Source organism: Nerophis lumbriciformis, linkage group LG27 (assembly GCF_033978685.3).
Source record: "Nerophis lumbriciformis linkage group LG27, RoL_Nlum_v2.1, whole genome shotgun sequence".
Taxonomy (NCBI): domain Eukaryota; kingdom Metazoa; phylum Chordata; class Actinopteri; order Syngnathiformes; family Syngnathidae; genus Nerophis; species Nerophis lumbriciformis.
In genome coordinates this window covers 4,353,120-4,374,092 of record NC_084574.2, presented here as the reverse complement: position 1 = coordinate 4,374,092, position 20,973 = coordinate 4,353,120, and the positions used below count along the sequence as shown (strand labels likewise).

Below are 20,973 nucleotides of genomic sequence, written 5' to 3'. Positions count from 1 at the left end.
GGATGAAAATACAGCTTCATCACTTTAGTCATAATTTTTGCGCTTAAGGAAGTTATCTATGACTTTAGCTCCAGACTTCTTCTGTTTGTTTGAGATTGTCATTACTGCCACAAGTGGTGGGAAACTTTATAACAACTGAGAACCGCTGCGGCCGACTACCGACCACAGCTGAGGAACAGATATTTTTGGTGGGCCAACAAATTTGGTAAATAAATAACCAAAAAAATGTATATTTTGTTGTTTTCTTACTGTACCGAAAATGAACCGAACCGTGACCTCTAAACCGAGGTACGTACCGAACTGAAATTTTTGTGTACCGTTACACCCCTACTTCCCATACAAGTCCAGTTCAGTCTAAGGGTCTACTACCAATTTTCCGAATGATAGACTCTCTGCCACAATCACGCCTGCCTCCTAGATGACATTTAATGGGGAGAAATCTCTTCAAAGTGGGTTTTTTTTGTGGATCCATTTAGTTTAAAATAGCCATCGACTATTTAACGACCCCAGAGAATTTGATTAAAACAAGAGTGTGCCCGGTGCCTTGGACCTGATAAGTCTGGACTTTATTAGACCTCAGCTTGGCGCCTCTCCAGCTCCGCGCAGCTTTTTACGGTTGTCCTGTGTCTGGATTATGTTAGAATGCGCGTCCACTGCCCTGATGTGGCGCCTATGCTGTATTTCAGATGGTGATGGAAAGCGGCGACTGGCTCGTCGGCGGAGACCTGGAGGTGCTGGACCGGATCTACTGGAACGACGGGCTGGACCAGTACCGACTGACGCCCAGCGAGCTCAAGCAGAAGTTTAAAGAAAAGAACGCAGGTATGTCAGAATAGGGCTGGACCGATAAAACGATATCAATATATATCGTGATAGATACTCAATCCACATAAATAATGCATTGATGAAATGTTTGATATACAGTATACATATTTTGGTTTGGTCGGAAGAAACCGGAAAGAATAAAGCATGGTTGGTTGCATTAACATAGGCTCTCGTGGTCAGGAAACAGGAAGTGATCTGTGAGCAATGGGAGGGACACGCTTAATAGCCAATCGCGTAACAGTATCAACTACCTATTTGTCTGTGCCATCTTGCTGTTGATTCTCTGCAGAGAGCAAATAAATTGGTGATAAAACAGGAAAAGTCACGTCGACAGTATGGCAGTTTTGTTTTTTTCAAACGGATAGTGCTCCTTCGCCGTGCTCGTCTTTTCTCTCTCGTCCATTCCCTTTTCGGATGTACGGAAACAACGCGTAGGAACTAAAGTGCAGGAGTGTATAAATAAAATAAATAATAAAATAGAAAAAATGTGTTACTTTAAAATAATATTTTGGTCCAAAAATATTTAAATAAATTATTTCCATACTTTAACAAGAATAACAGACCAAATAAATGTTACACAGACCACCTAATTTCCTGGCAGTAAACCTGCAAAATGTGTTTTTCTTAAGTTTCTCTGTTTACATTTTCACACTTTGCCCTATTTTGTTACATTGTATTAAGCATTTCATCCATATTCCTCTATTTTGCACCTTATTCAAAGAGGGTCTTAAGCAGGGGTTTCCAAACTACGGCCCGCGGCCAGATCCGGCCTTCCAGCATCCAAAATCCGGCCCACTGGAAGTCCCAAGTAAAAAAAAAAAGAAGTTTTTTTTATTTATTTATTTATTTTTAATTTGTATTTTTTAATTTTTTTTATCTTTCCTTTCGCTTGTTACTCTCGGTGTCTCCTAGCTGCTCAGGCCAATCATACTGTCTAAAAATGCATTTTCCCATCGATAACGTGACAATGTTAAATGTTGATGAACATCAATGTTAATTGAAGTTAAATGACAAAACGGATTATAAAGACAATGTATATATATATATATATATATATATATATATATATATATATATATATATATATATATATATATATATATACAGCCCGGCCCCCGGACAAATTTTTTTTAACCCAATGCGGCCCCCGAGTCAAAAAGTTTGGGGACCCCTGGTCTTAAGTGTTTATTGTGATTTTAGAATTGTGTTTACATTGATTGTTTTCCATGGTTGTGTTGACATTTCCATTTATTTCAGCCTTAATAGCTGAGGAAGTTTACATTTGAAATAACAATTAACATTTAATATATTTTTCTCCTGGTCCATAATTTCCATAGGTTGTAAAAAATATCAATTATTATTATTGACCAATATAAAAAACTCATCGTAATACGGTTTTCAGCCATATCACCCAGAACTACATGGGAGACACCAACTAAACTAAATAGCAGATATCGAGCTTAGTTGCCACAACTGCCATGAAAAGTCCAGGAAGAAAGCTGAAAAGTTGTTTTCTTTCACACGCCACGGCGTCCCACCATCAGAACATTTGTTGTGTAGTGATTTCAGTGTGACGTCTACGATATTTATCATCTGGGACAATTGCTTTCAACACATCTTAAAAACATGCTGCTGTCTGGGCTCATGGGGCCCAGAATCCCTGACGGCGCACCTGCTTTTAAGAAAACTACTATCAAAAGGTGTATATAATTGGACAAGGAAACTCTTTCATTTCCCTGGCTCACAAAACAATTTTGTTGACCTTTTAGCTATTTTATAACTTAGCATTCATGTAGGGGTGTAACGGTACGTGTATTTGTATTGAACCATTTCGGTACGGGGGTTGCGGTTTGGTTCGGAGGTGTACCGAACGAGTTTCCACACGGACATATTAAATACGTTATGTAAACAATGCACACCGAGGCACAACACACGGCATGCTAGCAGCTAACGGGCTAGGATAGACTGACCATACGTCCTCTTTTCACCGGACATGTCCTCTTTTGCGTAGCTGTCCGGGCGGAGTTTCTTAAATGCCTCAAATGTCCGGCATTTTGAGTTAGAGTTGTGTGTATTTTCAATGTACGTTCAGGGTTAAGAAGGGGTTAAAAACAAAACATATTGTGCATCATTGGTGAGGGAGTGGCAGAGACAGAGAGAGAGAGAGAGTTATGATAAACGCGCATGCGTCGCCAGGCTCTGCTTTTTATCCATAGATTCATCACATTTAATGTTTTATTATCTATAGCAGGGGTGTCAAAAGTGTGCCCCGGAGGCCATTTGCAGCCCACAGCTAATGTTTTAAAGGCCCACGGCACATTCTAAAAATACTATTAAAATAAACAAAAACATAACAAAAGTGAAATAAAAAAGCTTAAAGGTTAAATGTCATTTAGAAAAAGTTGCAATGTTGACTAATAAAACAAAGCTGTTTTTTTTTTTCTTTCAAACTGTCTTTGCTCAAAACATAATATTGAATCAAAATCAATGTTATTATGAATTATTGACCTATCCAAGGTTCCCATTACTTCACGTCAAATATTCCACTAAGAAATATATTTTTGGTGGAAGATTTTGCAAATTTAGTAAATAAATAACCCAAAAATGTATATTTTGTTGTTTTCTTACTGTACCGAAAATGAACCGAACCGTGACCTCTAAACCGAGGTACGTATCGAACCGACATTTTTGTGTATCGTTACACCCCTACTAGTGACTAGTAAAAGTTTGTAATAATTGCTAATGTAATAAAAGCATTGCTAACATTTATATGGATATCAGGCAACGCTACCTGTACAATTAGTTTCTTAAATGCCTCAAATGTCCGGCATTTTGAGTTAGGGTTGCGTGTATTTTCAATGTACGTTCAGGGTTAAGAAGGGGTTAAAAGCAAAACAAACTGTCATTGGTGAGGGAGGGGGCAGAGACAGAGAGAGAGAGAGAGAGTTATGATAAACGCGCATGCGTCGCCAGGCTCTGCTTTTTATCCATAGATTTATCACATTTAATTTTTTATTATCTATAGCAGGGGTGTCAAAAGTGTGCCATTTGCGGCCCACAGCTAATGTTTTAAAGGCCCACGGCACATTCTAAAAATGCTATTAAAATAAACAAAAACATAACAAAAGTGAAATAAAAAAGCTTAAAGGTTGAATGTCATTTAGAAAAAGTTGCAATGTTGACTAATAAAACAAAGCTGTTTTGTTTTCTTTCAAACTGTCATTGCTCAAAACATAATATTGAATGAAAATTAATGTTATTATGAATTATTGACCTATCCAAGGTTCCCATTACTTCACATCAAATATTACACTAAGAAAATATTTTTGGTGGAAGATTTTCCAAATTTGGTAAATAAATAACCCCAAAATGTATATTTTGTTGTTTTCTTACTGTACCGAAAATGAACCGAACCGTGACCTCTAAACCGAGGTACGTACCGAACCGGAATTTTTGTGTACCGTTACACCCCTACATTCGTGGCTAACACATTAGCTTTTAACTGTTGAACTTGTTTCCGCAAATAAAATATTTAAAATAATGAAAGCTTTTGAGAAGCTTTGCGGGTTTTTGAATTGGTCTAAAATAAAAAATAATAAAAGTGGAATCTACTGTTAAACGCGGATTGTCACGGAAGTCGACATAATGTGACTGAAATGCTGTCATTGTCAGGGGAAATCATGTTTCACTCCCTCGCACCTATCACAACTAAAAAATTAACGAGACGGCCACTTGAAAACCCAGCGAACAAAAGTCTTTAGGGTTTCCGTGGGTCATTAAAAAGCATTACAAGTTATTAAATGGATTATGCGAAATTTAAGGCCTTAAATAGCATTAAAAAGCATTAAATTCGATGTCCAGAGGCATTCAAAAATGTATAAAATTGTAAGCCGGGACCGATTCATGGAGTGATAAATGAAAATTAACTTAAAGGGGAACATTATCACCAGACCTATGTAAGCGTCAATATATACCTTGATGTTGCAGAAAAAAGACCATATATTTTTTTAACCGATTTCCGAACTCTAAATGGGTGAATTTTGGTGAATTAAACGCCTTTCTATTATTCGCTCTCGGAGCGATGACGTCACATCGGGAAGCAATCCGCCATTTTCTCAAACACCGAGTCAAATCAGCTCTGTTATTTTCCGTTTTTTCGACTGTTTTCCGTACCTTGGAGACATCATGCCTTGTCGGAGGGTGCAACAACACGAACAGGGACGGATTCAAGTTGCACCAGTGGCCCAAAGATGCCAAAGTGGCAAGAAATTGGACGTTTGTTCCGCACACTTTACCGACGAAAAGCTATGCTACGACAGAGATGGCAAGAATGTGTGGATATCCTGCGACACTCAAAGCAGATGCATTTCCAACGATAAAGTCAAAGAAATCTGCCGCCAGACCCCCATTGAATCTGCCGGAGTGTGTGAGCAATTCAGGGACAAAGGACCTCGGTAGCACGGCAAGCAACGGCGGCAGTTTGTTCCCGCAGACGAGCGAGCTAAACCCCCTGGATGTCTTGGCTCACACCGTCCCTTATGCCACCGAAGATGATCAAGAGAAGAATATCGACCCTAGCTTCCCTGGCCTGCTGACATCAACTCCAAAACTGGACAGATCAGCTTTCAGGAAAAGAGAGCGGATGAGGGTATGTCTACAGAATATATTAATTGATGAAAATTGGGCTGTCTGCACTCTCAAAGTGCATGTTGTTGCCAAATTTGCCGTCATCGATAAAGTGCTACGTCCCTGGGTTTCTTTATTCGTCTCTGCCTTTCAAACTGGATACAAGACGTCTCACTCTGTGCATCGCTCTCAGTGTAATTGCATGAACAGAGTGAGCCTCTTGTCAGTCATCCAATCTTTGTTTCGGTACACGCAGGCAGAACCTACCGTATTTTTCGGACTATAAGTCGCAGTTTTTGTGCATTGTTTGGCCGGGGGTGCGACTTATACTCAGGAGCGACTTATGTGTGAAATTATTAACACATTATAATATTATTGATCTCATTCACGTAAGAGACTAGACGTATAAGATTTCATGGGATTTAGCGATTAGGAGTGACAGATTGTTTGGTAAACGTATAGCATGTTCTATATGTTATAGTTATTTGAATGACTCTTACCATAATATGTTACGTTAACATACCAGTTGGTTATTTATGCCTCATATAACGTACACTTATTCAGCCTGTTGTTCACTATTCTTTATTTATTTTAAATTGCCTTTCAAATGTCTATTCTTGCTGTTGGCTTTTATCAAATACATTTCCCCCCAAAAAATGCGACTTATACTCCATCCATCCATCCATTTTCTACCGCTTATTCCTTACTCCAGTGCGACTTACTGTATTTTCCGCACTATTAGCCGCACCTAAAAACCACAAATTTACTCAAAAGCTGACAGTGCGGCTTATAACCCGGTGCGCTTTATATATGGATTAATATTAAGATTCATTTTCATAAAGTTTCGGTCTCGCAACTACGGTAAACAGCCGCCATCTTTTTTCCCCGTAGAAGAGGAAGTGCTTCTTCTTCTACGCAAGCAACCGCCAAGGTAAGCACCCGCCCCCATAGAAGAGGAAGCGCTTCTTCTTCTACTGTAAGCAACCACCCGCCCCCGTAGAAGAAGAAGAAGAAGCGCGCGGATATTACGTTTCATTTCCTTTGTGTGTTTACATCTGTAAAGACCACAAAATGGCTCCTACTAAGCGACAGGTTTCCGGTTCATGAAAAGACGCAATCTCTCCATCCGCACACGGACTACTATTTCACAGCAACTGCCTAAAGACTTTCAAGAAAAGCTGGCTACTTTCCGTGCATATTGTAAAAACAAGATAGCTGAAAAAAAGATCCGGCCAGAGAACATTATCAACATGGACAAGGTTCCACTGACTTTTGATATTCCTGTGAACCGCACTGTGGATACAACGGGAGCACGTACGGTGAATATTCGCACCACAGGGAATGAGAAGTCATCCTTCACTGTGGTTCTAGCTTGCCATACTAATGGCCAGAAACTTCCACCCATGGTGATATTCAAAAGGAAGACCTTGCCAAAAGAGACCTTTCCAGCCGGCGTCATCATAAAAGCTAACTCGAAGGGATGGATGGATGAAGAAAAGATGAGCGAGTGGTTAAGGTAAGTTTACGCGAAGAGGCCGGGTGGCTTTTTTCACGCAGCTCCGTCCATGTTGATATACGACTCCATGCGCGCCCACATCACGCTGGTTTTTAATATATTATTAAAGTTTGACTGACCTATCTGACTGTTTTTTTGACATTCCTTTAGCGCAGTTAGATGCGGCTTATAACACGGGGCGGCTTATAGGTGGACAAAGTTTTGAAATATGCCGTTCATTGAAGGCGCGGCTTATAACCCAGGGCGGCTTATGGTGCGGAAAATACGGAATATGTTTTTTTTCCTTCTTTATTATGCATTTTCGCCGGTGCGACTTATACTCCGGAGCGACTTGTACTCATATACATGTACTTATACTCCAAAAAATACGGTACTTGCAGTTCTCTTCCACATCTTTTCCTGCGTATAACAGTGGTAGCGACGCACACTTTAAAGCTGGAGCTGAAACTAATCATTTTAATACAACGGTCACTTTTAATGTGCACGTCGCTTCAAAACCGTAGACGAAGACGAAATGACGTCGTAACAAGCTGACCAGTCACAGCTGTCCCCCCAATTTTATTTCAACAATAATACGACACATCAAATTCAAACAATTAGAACACCCAAGTAAACATGTATCCATAGATTGTTTTCAAAATATGCACATAGAAATGTTTTTTCTCTATAACGGTAATAGAAAATTGAAAGAAAAGGACCATAAGGAAAGAATAAACAAAAGAAACATGTGCAAGGGAAAACAAAAGAAAATAGAACCAAAAACAAAAGCATTATATTACAATTTTTTTATTTTGTCTTTGATGGAAATGGTCTTTTTAATGTCTTTTAGGATGTGGGGAAGTTATCATGACCTTTTTTGTTTCTTAGTCATCATTAGTGGTTGAAGCCCTTCACGAGTAAACACAGGAAGGCCAACTGCAATGTGTGCAAAAAGACCTCCAAACTTCGCTCAACGGGCATCAGCGTGGTGAAATCACACAAGTCGGCGACTAAAGGCAGGCAGCAGTCAACAGTGTCAAATTTCTTTGGAGTGACCAACACTGCAAAAAGTCAGTGTTCAAAAACAAGAAAAAAAAAATACAAAAATGAGGGGTATTTTATTTGAACTAAGCAAAATTATCTGCCAATAGAACAAGAAAATTCGGCTTGTCAAGACTTTCCAAAACAAGTAAAATTAGCTAACTTCAATGAACCCCAAAATAGCTTAAAATAAGTATATTCTCACTAATAACAAGTGCACTTTTCTTGGTAGAAAAAAAAAAAGAGACCTTTTTGCTCAATATGTTGAAAAATATTCTTAAATGAAGTAAATGCTAGTGCCATTATCTTGACATAATGATATGCGCTCGGCATTACATTTCTAGAAACCAGCAAACTTATACTAAAAACTAATTTATTGTTCTTAATGGAAAGGCAACAAGGCAAGCGCTTGTTACTCTCGGGGTCTCCTAGCCGCTCAGGCAAATCATATTGTCTAAAAATGCATTTTTCCACGGATAACATGACATCATCGCGTCAAGTGCGTGCTCTTTCAGTCAATTAGTGCGCATATATACAGCCCGGCCCCCGGCCCAAAATTTTTTAATTGTAATTTTGAGGAATATATCTGAATGTGCATGAACTATTTCTGTTCAAAATTGTTTGAAATGTTAAATGTTTAAATATTAACTGTCAGTTTACTGTACTGTGCCGACTTTACTACTATATGAGTACTAGAGATGCGCGGTTTGCGGGCACAACCGCGGAGTCCGCGGATTATCCGCGGATCGGGCGGATGAAATTAAAAAAAATTAGATTTTATCCGCGGGTCGGGTCGGGTGGTTGAAATAAAAAAAAATTAGATTTTAAATAGATTCAGGCGGGTGGCAGTTAAACCAATTCGGAAATATATATACATAGTTAAATGTTGTTACCCACATACGAAAAACGAGCAGGCACCTGCAGCATATGCCACAACAGAAGAAAAAAAAAAAAGAGATGGACACTTTTACGGAGCGGAGAAGGCCCCCGACGCCTCGCCGGGGTCCGGGACCGAGGCCCCTTCCCCCGAGAGGGCCCCACCGGGAGCCGTAGCTGAGGCGATCCGCGAGAAGGGCCCGACGCACGTCCAGGGTCACCACCGCGCCCACCGCACCGACACCCCGCCTCGTCCGCCTTCGCCGCGGCCGGCGTCACGCGCAGCAGGTAAGCAGCTTACCTGCCCGCCACCCCCGTGGCCGGGGGCTCGTAACAGGAGTCACTCCGCGCGCTCCGCCCGCGCAGCTTACCTGCCCGCCACCCCTGTTGCCGGGGGCGCGTAACAGGGGTCACTCTGCGCGCAGTGCGCTCACGAAAGGGGTGGGGCTCACCCTGGTTGATATAGACAGCAGCTAGGACGGTGGCCATGGAAGTTGGAACCCGCTAAGGAGTGTGTAACAACCCACCTGCCGAATCAACTAGCCCTGAAAATGGATGGCGCTGGAGCGTCGGGCCCATATACCCGGCCGCCGCCGGCAGCGAGACGCGCTTAGAGGTGCGCTCAGCGCGGCTCCCATATGATTGCGCACTGGTGTGCGTCTGGGTCGTGACAGCGTGGCACGCGAATGTCTTTGCTGCATTGGATCAATCTCCTTTCTTTAACAGGCAAAAGCTTTATAACCTCACTAATGCCTTGCATCGTCTGTATTAGATATATAACAACGGGCGGGTGCGGGCGGATGCGGTTCTGATCAAATGTTAGATCGGGTGGATTGCGGATGGTTGACGACTTTCTGATGCGGTTGCGGATGAAATAATTGCCTATCCGCGCATCTGTAATGAGTACCTATTTTCTATTGTTTCATTGAAAATAAAACAGCAAAGTCCATTTGGCTGTCATCTGTTTTAATTATGAGACACAATTGTGTCAAAGTCATGATTTTTTATTTCATGCTCGAAATAAGAAATGATGACTTTAAAAAAGTAGTTTTCTACTTGTGAGTGTTGATGACACAGCTTTGCAACACTTGATATTCTAGTTTCAAGCATGTTTTACTCAATATAGGTCACCAAATCTCAGCAACAAGCTGTAATATCTTACTGAGATCAATTAGGACTTAAAACAAGTAAAACACTCTAACATAAAATCTGCTTAGTAAGAAGAATTTTCTTATTAGACAGAAAATAAGCAAATATCACCCTTATTTGAGATATTTAATCTTACTTAGATTTCACTTTTTGCAGTGTACAAAGCAACTTCTGCTATACAAAATAAATGAAAATAGAAAAAAAATCTCACATTCGACAACCTTGTGGGACAATTCTAATTCACCAGAAAGTAACAATTAATGTAAACTTTTCAATTATTCAAATGTATCATTGTCAAACTCCTACAATTTTGTCCAGACAGACAATTGTAAGCTTTTGACTATATCTGCAGTAAGACAAGGGCATTACATTTATTTTAGGTGGCATTAAAAAGCATTGAATTAGACTTATTGATGGACTCGGACTTGGAGGTGCTGATTCTCATCCCAGTCGCTTCACACTCAGCTGCGAACCGATCCAGTGAGAGCTGAAGATCCTGGCCAGATGAAGCCATCAGGACCACATCATCTGCAAAAAGCAGAGACCTAATCCCGCAGCCACCAAACCAGATCCCCTCAACGCCTTGACTGCGCCTAGAAATTCTGTCCATAAAAGTTCAGAACAGAATCGGTGACAAAGGGCAGCCTTGGCGGAGTCCAACCCTCACTGGAAACGTGACCAAGCTCTGGCACTGATCATACAGGGAGCGGACCGCCACAATCAGACAGTCCGATACCCCATACTCTCTGAGCACTCCCCACAGGACTTCCCGAGGGACACGGTCGAATACCTTCTCCAAGTCCACAAAGCACATGTAGACTGGTTGGGCAAACTCCCATGCACCCTCAAGGACCCTGCCGAGAGTATAGAGCTGGTCCACAGTTCCACGACCAGGACGAAAACCACACTGTTCCTCCTGAATCCGAGGTTCGACTATCCGGCGTAGCCTCCTCTCCAGTACACCTGAATAGACCTTACCGGGAAGGCTGAGGAGTGTGATCCCACGATACTTAGAACACACCCTCCGGTTCTCCTTCTTAAAGAGAGGAACCACCACCCTGGTCTGCCAATCCAGTGGTACCGCCCCCAATGTCCACGCGATGCTGCAGAGTCTTGTCAACCAAGACAGCCCCACAGCATCCAGAGCCTTAAGGATTCATGGTTCTCGCCCGGAAAAGGGTGGAGTGCCATCTCCGGGTTGGGGAGGAGATCTTGCCCCAAGTGGAGGAGTTCAAGTACCTCGGAGTCTTGTTCACGAGTGAGGGAAGAGTGGATCGTGAGATCGACAGGCGGATCGGTGCGGCGTCTTCAGTAATGCGGACGCTGTATCGATCCGTTGTGGTGAAGAAGGAGCTGAGCCGGAAGGCAAAGCTCTCAATTTACCGGTCGATCTACGTTCCCATCCTCACCTATGGTCATGAGCTTTGGGTTATGACCGAAAGGACAAGATCACGGGTACAAGCGGCCGAAATGAGTTTCCTCCGCCGGGTGGCGGGGCTCTCCCTTAGAGATAGGGTGAGAAGCTCTGCCATCCGGGGGGAGCTCAAAGTAAAGCCGCTGCTCCTCCACATGGAGAGGAGCCAGATGAGGTGGTTCGGGCATCTGGTCAGGATGCCACCCGAACGCCTCCCTTGGGAGGTGTTTAGGGAACGTCCGACCGGTAGGAGGCCGCGGGGAAGACCCAGGACACGCTGGGAAGACTATGTCTCCCGGCTGGCCTGGGAACGCCTCGGGGTCCCACAGGAAGAGCTGGATGAAGTGGCTGTGGGAGAGGTAAGTCTGGGCTTCCCTGCTTAGGCTGCTGCCCCCGCGACCCGACCTCGGATAAGCGGAAGAAGATGGATGGATGGATGGATTATTGATACTTGCAGAAAACCTGCTTTATGATCAAACTGACTATAACTTGTGTTATTGACGAGACCGCCCATGCCAGGGATTTTAGCGTCTTCAGTTAACGATAACTTGACTGCCTCTAATACTAATACTGAAAAGTATTACGTGTAACTTCATGACTTCAAAGATACTTTATGTTTCCATACATGTAAGACATACAAAATAATTTATATTTATTTTTCTCTCCCACCCTGAACTCTGGAGTATATGTCTAAGCTCGGGGGAGAGAGTGGCCACTGAAAAGCAAAAATGACGGATGAGAGACCACTTACTGTTTTTACTAAACAAAAATACAAATCCTCAGCAAAACAGTTAATTCCAGATAGGAGGGGAACTGATTTTCTATTAGCGCTGACGTGCAAACTCAATCTACTCAAAAACAGCAGCTGTCAAGACAAGACACACATCCCCACTGACAGCTCTACCAAAATAAAGGTTTAAAGAAAAAAGAGTTAGTTCTGCAAGGGGTTCTGGGTATTTGTTCTGTTGTGTTTATGTTGTGTTACGGTGCGGATGTTCTCCCGAAATGTGTTTGTCATTCTTGTTTGGTGTGGGTTCACAGTGTGGCGCATATTTGTAACCGTGTTAAAGTTGTTTATACGGCCACCCTCAGTGTAACCTGTATGGCTGTTGACCAAGTATGCCTTGCATTCACTTGTGTGTGTGTGAAAAGCCGTAGATATTATGTGACTGGGCCGGCACGCGAAGGTTTATTGCCGCTCTGTACTTCTCCCTACGTCCGTGTACACAGCGGCGTTTTAAAAAGTCGTACATTTTACTTTTTGAAACCGATACCGATAATTTCCATTTATCGGCCGATAATATTGGCAGTCCGATATTATTGGACATCTCTAGTGTAGACAGGCCAACCTCCGAGGACAAAGCTACGAACAATGGGAGACCGGGCTTTCTGCTCCACCGCTCTCAGTCTGTGGAACGCTCTCCCTGACCACCTGAGGGCACCACAGACTGTGGATGCTTTTAAAAAAGGCTTAAAAACCCTTCTTTTTAAAAAAGCCTTTTTTTTTTTTTTAGATATATGCATACTAGTTTTAGCTATTTGGCTGTTCTAGTTTTTATTTTTATTAATTTAAAAAAAAAAAAAAATTAAATTTTTTTTTTAATACACTGCAGCACTTTGAGGTTGTTTACTCAATGTAAAGTGCTTTTTACAAATAAAATCTATTATTATTATTATTATTATTAGACAGTAGAAAAAGTAAAACATAAAAAAAAAAAAAGATTTTTCAGAGCCTGATCTGCCCCTCAACGACCATCGTAAGTCATGCCTTGGGGCGGTATAGCTCGGTTGGTAGAGTGGCCGTGCCAGCAACTTGAGGGTTCCAGGTTCGATCCCCGCTTCTGCCATCCTAGTCACTGCCGTTGTGTCCTTGGGCAAGACCTGCTCCCAGTGCCACCCACACTGCTTTAAATGTAACCTAGATATTGGGTTTCACTAAGTAAAGCGCTTTGAGTCCTAGAGAAAAGCGCTATATAAATATAATTCACTTTACTTCACATATAATCATCATATAATCAATTGTATAATCATCATATAATTAAGAATTCAGTCCTGTCTACTTTTCCCACCACAGACGCCGTTTTCGCCTTCCAGCTGCGCAACCCGGTACACAACGGCCACGCTCTCCTGATGCAGGACACCCACAAGCGTCTGACCGAGCGGGGCTACCGCCGACCCGTCCTGCTGCTCCACCCGCTGGGGGGCTGGACCAAAGACGACGACGTGCCCCTGCCCTGGCGCATGAAGCAGCACGCCGCCGTGCTCGAGGAGGGCGTCCTGAATCCAGACTCTACCATCGTGGCCATCTTTCCCTCGCCCATGATGTACGCCGGCCCGACTGAGGTTCGGCTAGAATGCTCACATGCGGAATCCTCCTTCTTGGTTGGGAGCCTTTTTTTTTTAAATTTCTCCCTCCCTCGGCAGGTTCAGTGGCACTGCAGGGCTCGGATGGTGGCCGGTGCCAACTTCTACATTGTGGGCCGCGACCCTGCCGGCATGCCCCACCCCGACACAGGAAAGGACCTGTACGAGCCCACCCACGGTGCCAAGGTCCTCACCATGGCTCCCGGCCTCATCACTTTGGAGATTCTGCCTTTCAAAGTCGCCGCTTACAACAAGCTCAAAAGAGCGATGGACTTCTACGAGCCCAAAAAGTAAGCACAGTACTATATTTCCTTCCTTTTTCTTTATCTGTAGGGATGTAACGGTACATACCTCGGTTTAGAGGTCACGGTTCGGTTCATTTTCGGTACAGTAAGAAAACAACAAAATATAAATTTTTTGGTTATTTATTTACCAAATTTGTAAACAACATTTTAACATTGGGAACACTATAATAATTCTGCCCACGTTAATCAACATTAAACTGCCTCAAGTTGTTGCTCAGATTAAATAAAATGACAAAACTTTTCTTCTACATATAAAAAGTGCAACATTAAACAGTTTCAAGTCAACTCATCATGCTTAATTTATTACAGCATTTGCGAAGTCTGTAGTTGATTTTTATTATGAAAATGTTATATTTTTTATCAACATGTGATAGCAGGGACCCTGCCATTCAAAACTAGGCTGCTGCATTACTAATGATTAATGTAACTATAGCTGAAAAAAATAGTACAATAGCAATAGGAGAGACTATTCATCCCTGAACACCATGGAGTTCATGTTGTTATGATCCGCCGCCCGGATCATATTTTTTGTTTACGTTTTCAAGATACTTGTGTTTTTGGTTAGTTTTGGACTCCTTGAGTGCCTGTTTTGTACACCTGAGTTTGTTGCCATGGCTGCTTATTATTTTCACCTGCCGCGTTTGTTCCCGACACGCACCTGTTTGTCATCACTGACATTATTATTTAAGCCTGTCCTCCCTGTCATTCGTTCTTGCTTCGTAGTTTGCTTTTTGCAACAGTAGACGACTTTTGGTTCTTGCTCTGTACCTGTTAGCTTCCACGCTAGTCTTCCTTAGTTTCTACCTTATGTGCTATGAGCACCCTTTTCTTTGTTTCTTCCGAGTTATTCCGTAAATAAATCATTTCTTTTACCTTCACGCTGTGTCCGAAGTCCGTTGCATCCTGGGAGAACGAAACCCCGCATCACCATGCGCCCCGGTCGTCACACATGTAGGCTTAATGATGCACTTACATTATTATATCAACTATCAGAGACAGAAACTCTTCATTTAACATAATGTCCTTTTTTGCTGCTTCAACACAGCTCAATCAACACAGAAAAAGGTAAAGTGAAATAACAGACAGACAGGGCTTTGCTGTCCGTAACACACACACACCGCAAAATGAGCTAACGTTACGCTAAAAGCGAATTAGCCTTCACGTCAAGCCAGGACTGCGAGCGAGCTGAGCTGCCTTTTATGTTTCTAGAAGGTCAACGGGCTCATAGTGATGTTACTAGTAGTTGACTGGGAGGTGTTTATTATCATTTGGGGAGAGTCCGCTGCCTGATGCTTACCTGCTAAACGCTTAGCACTGACTACATGCGCTCTGAATACGCACTGCTGATTGGCTGTTACCGCTCTGTTTGTAACCAATCAGATGATTGTGTGGGTGGGACAATGCTGGGTGCTGTGTAGAGGACTGACAGAAACAGAGGCAGAAGGAAGCGCAGGCGGTAGAGATGCACGGATAGGCAATTATTTCATCCGCAACCGCATCACAAAAGTCGTCAACCATCCGCCATCCACCCGATCTAACATTTAATCAAAACCGCACCCGCCCGCACCCGCCCGTTGTTATATATCTAATATAGACGATGCAAGGCATTAGTGAGGTTATAAAGCTTTTGCCTGTTAAAGAAAGGAAACTGATCCAATGCAGCAGAGACATTCGCGTGCCACGCTGTCACAGCCCAGACGCACACCAGTGCGCAATCATCTGGGAGCCGCGCTGAGCGCACCTCCAAGCGCGTGGAGGTGCCTGAGGCTTCAGCGCGCACCGCGGCGGCCATCCTACTCGTCGCGGCCTAGCCCTCGCGGCTCTCGCTGCCGGCGACGGCCGGGTATGGGCCCGACGCTCCAGCGCCATCCATTTTCAGGGCTAGTTGATTCGGCAGGTGGGTTGTTACACACTCCTTAGCGGGTTCCGACTTCCATGGCCACCGTCCTGCTGTTTATATCAACCAACACCTTTTCTGGGGTCTGATGAGCGTCGGCATCGGGCGCCTTAACCCGGCGTTCGGTTCATCTCGCAGCGCCAGTTCTGCTTACCAAAAGTGGCCCACTCGGCTCACCAGGGTGAGCCCCACCCCTTTCGTGAGCGCACTGCCGGCGACGGCCGGGTATGGGCCCGAAGCTCCAGCGCCATCCATTTTCAGGGCTAGTTGATTCGGCAGGTGGGTTGTTACACACTCCTTAGCGGGTTCCGACTTCCATGGCCACCGTCCTGCTGTCTATATCAACCAACACCTTTTCTGGGGTCTGACGAGCGTCGGCATCGGGCGCCTTAACCCGGCGTTCGGTTCATCCCGCAGCGCCAGTTCTGCTTACCAAAAGTGGCCCACTCAGCTCACCAGGGTGAGCCCCACCCCTTTCGTGAGCGCACTGCGCGCGGAGTGACCCCTGTTACGCGCCCCCGGCAACAGGGTTGGCGGGCAGGTAAGCTGCGCGGGCGGAGCGCGCGGAGTGACCCCTGTTACGAGCCCCCGGCCACGGGGGTGGCGGGCAGGTAAGCTGTTTACCTGCTGCGCGTGACGCCGGCCGCGGCGGGGTGTCGGTGCGGTGGGCGCGGTGGTGACCCTGGACGTGCGTCGGGCCCTTCTCGCGGATCGCCTCAGCTACGGCTCCCGGCGAGGTGTCCCTTCTCCGCTCCGTAAAAGTGTCCATCTCTTTTTTTTTCTTCTGTTGTGGCATATGCTGCAGGTGCCAGCTGCTCGTTTTTCGTATGTGGGTAACAACATTTAACTATGTATATATATTTCTGAATTGGTTTAACTGCCACCCGCCTGAATCTATTTAAAATCTAATTTTTTTTTATTTCAACCGCCCGACCCGACCCGCGGATAAAATCTAATTTTTTTTTATTTCAACCGCCCGACCCGCGGATAATCCGCGGACTCCGCGGTTGTGTCCGCAAACCGCGCATCTCTAGCAGGCGGCTACTTAATATGTTTGTGTGGAAACTCATTCGGTACACCTCCGAACCGAACCGGAACCCCCGTACCGAAACGGTTCAATACAAATACACGTACCGTTACACCCCTAATTTATCTGTCATTCTATCAAAGACTGCCTGAGGAGATCATAAAGTCACAAACAGTAAGTAACACAGTTGCGCCTAATCCCCAGAACATTTCAAACTAGCGGATGATTACCAACAATGTTCATGCGAGCAATGTTTCTCCTCTAAATGAGACGTAACTGCTGAAAACGCTGCTCGCTGCTCGGGGAATGTTGATAATGACCACAAGCTTTTAATCAGGAACATTCAGTACATAACTTTGTCTGCTGAGAACATGTTCAGTCTGGGACGGTCAGTCTTCAAGAAAGCAAAAATCTGCTTCTAATTGGAATACAAATGCACTTCAAACAACGTGTCCAGAGCTAGTTCACACCGAGCTGTGCTTTACTGGCGTCACTTAATGTGTCTTCAGAGCGGATAGTCGTACAGTGCACTGCAAAAAGTGAAATCTAAGTAAGATGAAATATCTCAAATAAGGGTGATATTTGTTTATTTTTTGTCTTATAAGATAATTTTTCTCACTAAGCAGATTTTATGTTAGAGTGTTTTACTTGTTTTAAGGGTTTTGCTCCTAAATGATCTCAGTAAGATATTACAGCTTGTTGCTGAGATTTGATGACCTATATTGAGTAAAACATGCTTGAAACTAGAATATCAAGTGTTGCAAAGCTGTGTCATCAACACTCACAAGTATAAAACTACTTTTTTAAAGTCATCATTTCTTATTTCAAGCATGAAAATACAATCATGACTTTGACACAATTGTGTCTTATAAGTAAAACTTAGCTGTTTTATTTTCAATGAAACAATAGAAAATAGGTACTCATATAGTAGTACAGTTGGCACAGTACAGTAAACTGACAGTTAATATTTAAACATTTAACATTTGACATTTCAACCAATTTTGAACAGAAATAGTTCATGCACATTCAGATAAATTCTTAAAAATTACAATTAAAAAAAATTATATATGCGCACTAATTGACTGAAAGAGCACGCACTTGGCACGATGATGTCATGTTATCCATGGAAAAATGCATTTTTAGACAATATGATTTGCCTGAGCGGCTAGGAGACCCCGAGAGTAACAAGCGCTTGCCTTGTTGCCTTTCCATTAAGAACAATAAATTAGTTTTTAGTATAAGTTTGCTGGTTTCAAGAAATGTAATGGCGAGTGCATATCATTATGTCAAGATAATGGCACTAGCATTTACTTCATTTAAGAACTTTTTTTTTTTTCTACCAAGAAAAGTGCACTGGTTATTAGTGAGAATATACTTATTTTAAGGTATTTTTTGGTTCATTGAGTTTAGCTAATTAGGGCGCGCATGGCCCATTGCATAAGGACTCCCTTTGGGAGTCCTTATGCAATGGGACATAAGGACCTATTGAATTTGTAAGGTTTTATTCTTTATTCTTTATTCTTCCGCCGCCACATTAAACTGTAATTTGACCCACTTAACATGCTTCAAAACTCACCATATTTGACCCACACATCAGGACCTGCGAAAATTACCTTTTTAAAAAAAAACCAACCCTCAAAACTCAAAATTGCGCTCTAGCACCCCCTAGGAAAAAAAAAAACTAGACTGCCTATATCTCCCACTAGGAAGATCGGAGAGACATGAAACAAAAACTTGTATGTAGGTCTGACTTAGACCTAGTTTTCATAATTGTATATCATCGGGCAAAAATCAACAGGAAGTTGGCAATTCCCCCTTCAAGACAAAAAAGTACTAAAAACAGTAACTTTTGCCTCTTTGAGCTGAGCTGTAATTTGACCCCCTTAACACGCTTCAAAACTCACTAAACTGAACGCACACATCAGGACTGGCAAAAATTGCGATCTAATAAAAAAAACTAACCCCAAATTTAAAAATTGCGCTCTTGAGCAATTTTTGAATAAAACAGAGAAAAAACTGCTCCTCGGAAGAAAAAAATGACAAAACTGCCTGTAACTCCCACTGGGAAGGTCGGAGAGACATGAAACAAAAACCTCTCCGTAGGTCTCACTTAGACCTACATTTCATAAATTGACAACCCCCAGCAAAAATCAACAGGAAGTTTGCTATTCCCCCTTCAAAACACATTTTTTGTAAAAACCGGTCACCTTCCTTCAAAAACGAACTCCTCTGAGCGCTTTTGTCGTTTCGCCTTCAAACTAACACAGGAGAGAGATTGAACCCTTGTGATTACAATGACAGAAGCACTTTTTTTTTTTTTAACTGCTCCGGTTTTGATTTTATGACCCTTCAAAGACCCGCTGCGCTGATGCTGCTGCGCTGCTGTTTTTTTAAGATGGCTGCTTAAAAGCAGGAAGCACCAACGTGCCCACACAATGCAGACAAGGTAGGTACACTAGACAAAAGTCTTGGGACACTTCAGACTAAAAGTAGACAAAAGTATTGGGACACTTGGGACTAAAACTGGACAAAAGTATTGGGACACTTAGGACTAGCACCTGCCAAATACGCGGGCCCGACCAACGCTGCTTGCAGCTTTAATTTTTTCTTGTTTTTGAACACTGACTTTTTGCAGTGTACGGCTGTCATGTGACAGGAATAAGCTTCAGTAGGCAAGACTCTTACGATCACCAATAGGCATGGGTACCTTTTTAAATTTGAACCGATACAATGCAAATTCCCGATAGCTGGGAATCGTATGGTACCAATTTTAGGTACCATTGACAACTTGAGGCAGTTTAATGTTGGCAGAATTATTATAGTGTTCCCAATGTTAGAAGGATAAAGCCATTGTTTACAAATTTGGTAAATAACCAAAAAATGTATATTTTGTTGTTTTCTTACTGTACCGAAAATGAACCGAACCGTGACCTCTAAACCGAGGTACGTACCGAACCGGAATTTTTGTGTACCGTTACACCCCTAGTAAATCGCGAGGGAAACCCTAAAATTTGATTCAACCGACTTTTTCCCGGGACAAACTATCAGATGCCTGAAGTGAAACCAAAACTGACGTGGTGATTCATGTTTTGACCGCAGCCATCAAGATTACGACTTCATCTCCGGCACACGCATGCGCAAGTTGGCCCGCGAGGGGGGCAACCCTCCCGACGGTTTCATGGCTCCAAAGGCGTGGGCCGTGTTAAAGGACTACTACAAGTCTCTGGAGAAGGCCTAAAAGTTCCAGTCAGGCCAACGGAGCTGAAAGCCGAGGACACTGGGGTCTATTGATCTTTAAACAGGTGGAAGTTGGGACCATTGTCACACATGAACTGTAAAGTGTCACACATACTGTATGTACTTCTTTTGACCTTAGGGTTAGGGTGCTGAAGACTTGGTAGGGTTGAGGTCAAGAACCGTTTTTTTTAAGCAGCTTGAAGTCTTTGTTCTGCTTAGAAAAGTACTGAAAGCAAAGATTAGGTCCAAACGAGCTGCTTTGTTCCGTAACTCCGTACGTTACATGTCGAGTGCCTTGTCAAACACTTGCCTTGAAAAGGTCCAAAGTGCGCGACAAAATCAGGACACGCCCACTTCCTGTCAAACAGTCCAACGGTGCAAGAGACGTATTTAAAATGAAGACCTGCTGTCACTAACATCACTTTTTAATGTCTATTTATTCTCCTAAAACTGTCATCATTTGAAGCCTGTTTTTGCCTCTTTTCTTACATCCTCTCTTCCCCGTCTGACCACTTGTCTCATGTTCACCATCATGGCTGGGATTTGTCATCTGCCTTGTCCAATAAAACATTTATAGCCAAAGAAAAACTGCTTTATTGCATCCTCAAAGTATGTTCCTGATTTAGGTAATGGGATGTTTAAGAAGCTCCTTTAGCATCTCAAAACTCATTTGCATACTCTAGCCTTTAAATAGACCCTCTTTTAGACCAGTTGATC

General features: G+C 43.1%; 2 protein-coding genes across 2 annotated transcripts in view; one reads left to right on the top strand and one right to left on the bottom strand.

Annotated features, from left to right (window-relative positions):
- The window catches only part of papss1 (3'-phosphoadenosine 5'-phosphosulfate synthase 1), a 64,415-nt gene extending 43,561 nt beyond the window's left edge, over window positions 1-20,854 (top strand). The window contains exons 9-12 of the mRNA XM_061923012.2: window positions 687-822; window positions 13,501-13,769; window positions 13,851-14,080; window positions 20,119-20,854. Coding sequence (XP_061778996.1) covers window positions 687-822; window positions 13,501-13,769; window positions 13,851-14,080; window positions 20,119-20,257 — 774 coding nt within the window. The 3' untranslated portion in view covers window positions 20,258-20,854. The remainder of the gene's footprint in view (window positions 1-686; window positions 823-13,500; window positions 13,770-13,850; window positions 14,081-20,118) is intronic.
- Window positions 1-20,973, bottom strand: part of sgms2a (sphingomyelin synthase 2a) — a 232,687-nt gene that overhangs the window by 87,814 nt on the left and 123,900 nt on the right. The window lies entirely within an intron of this gene.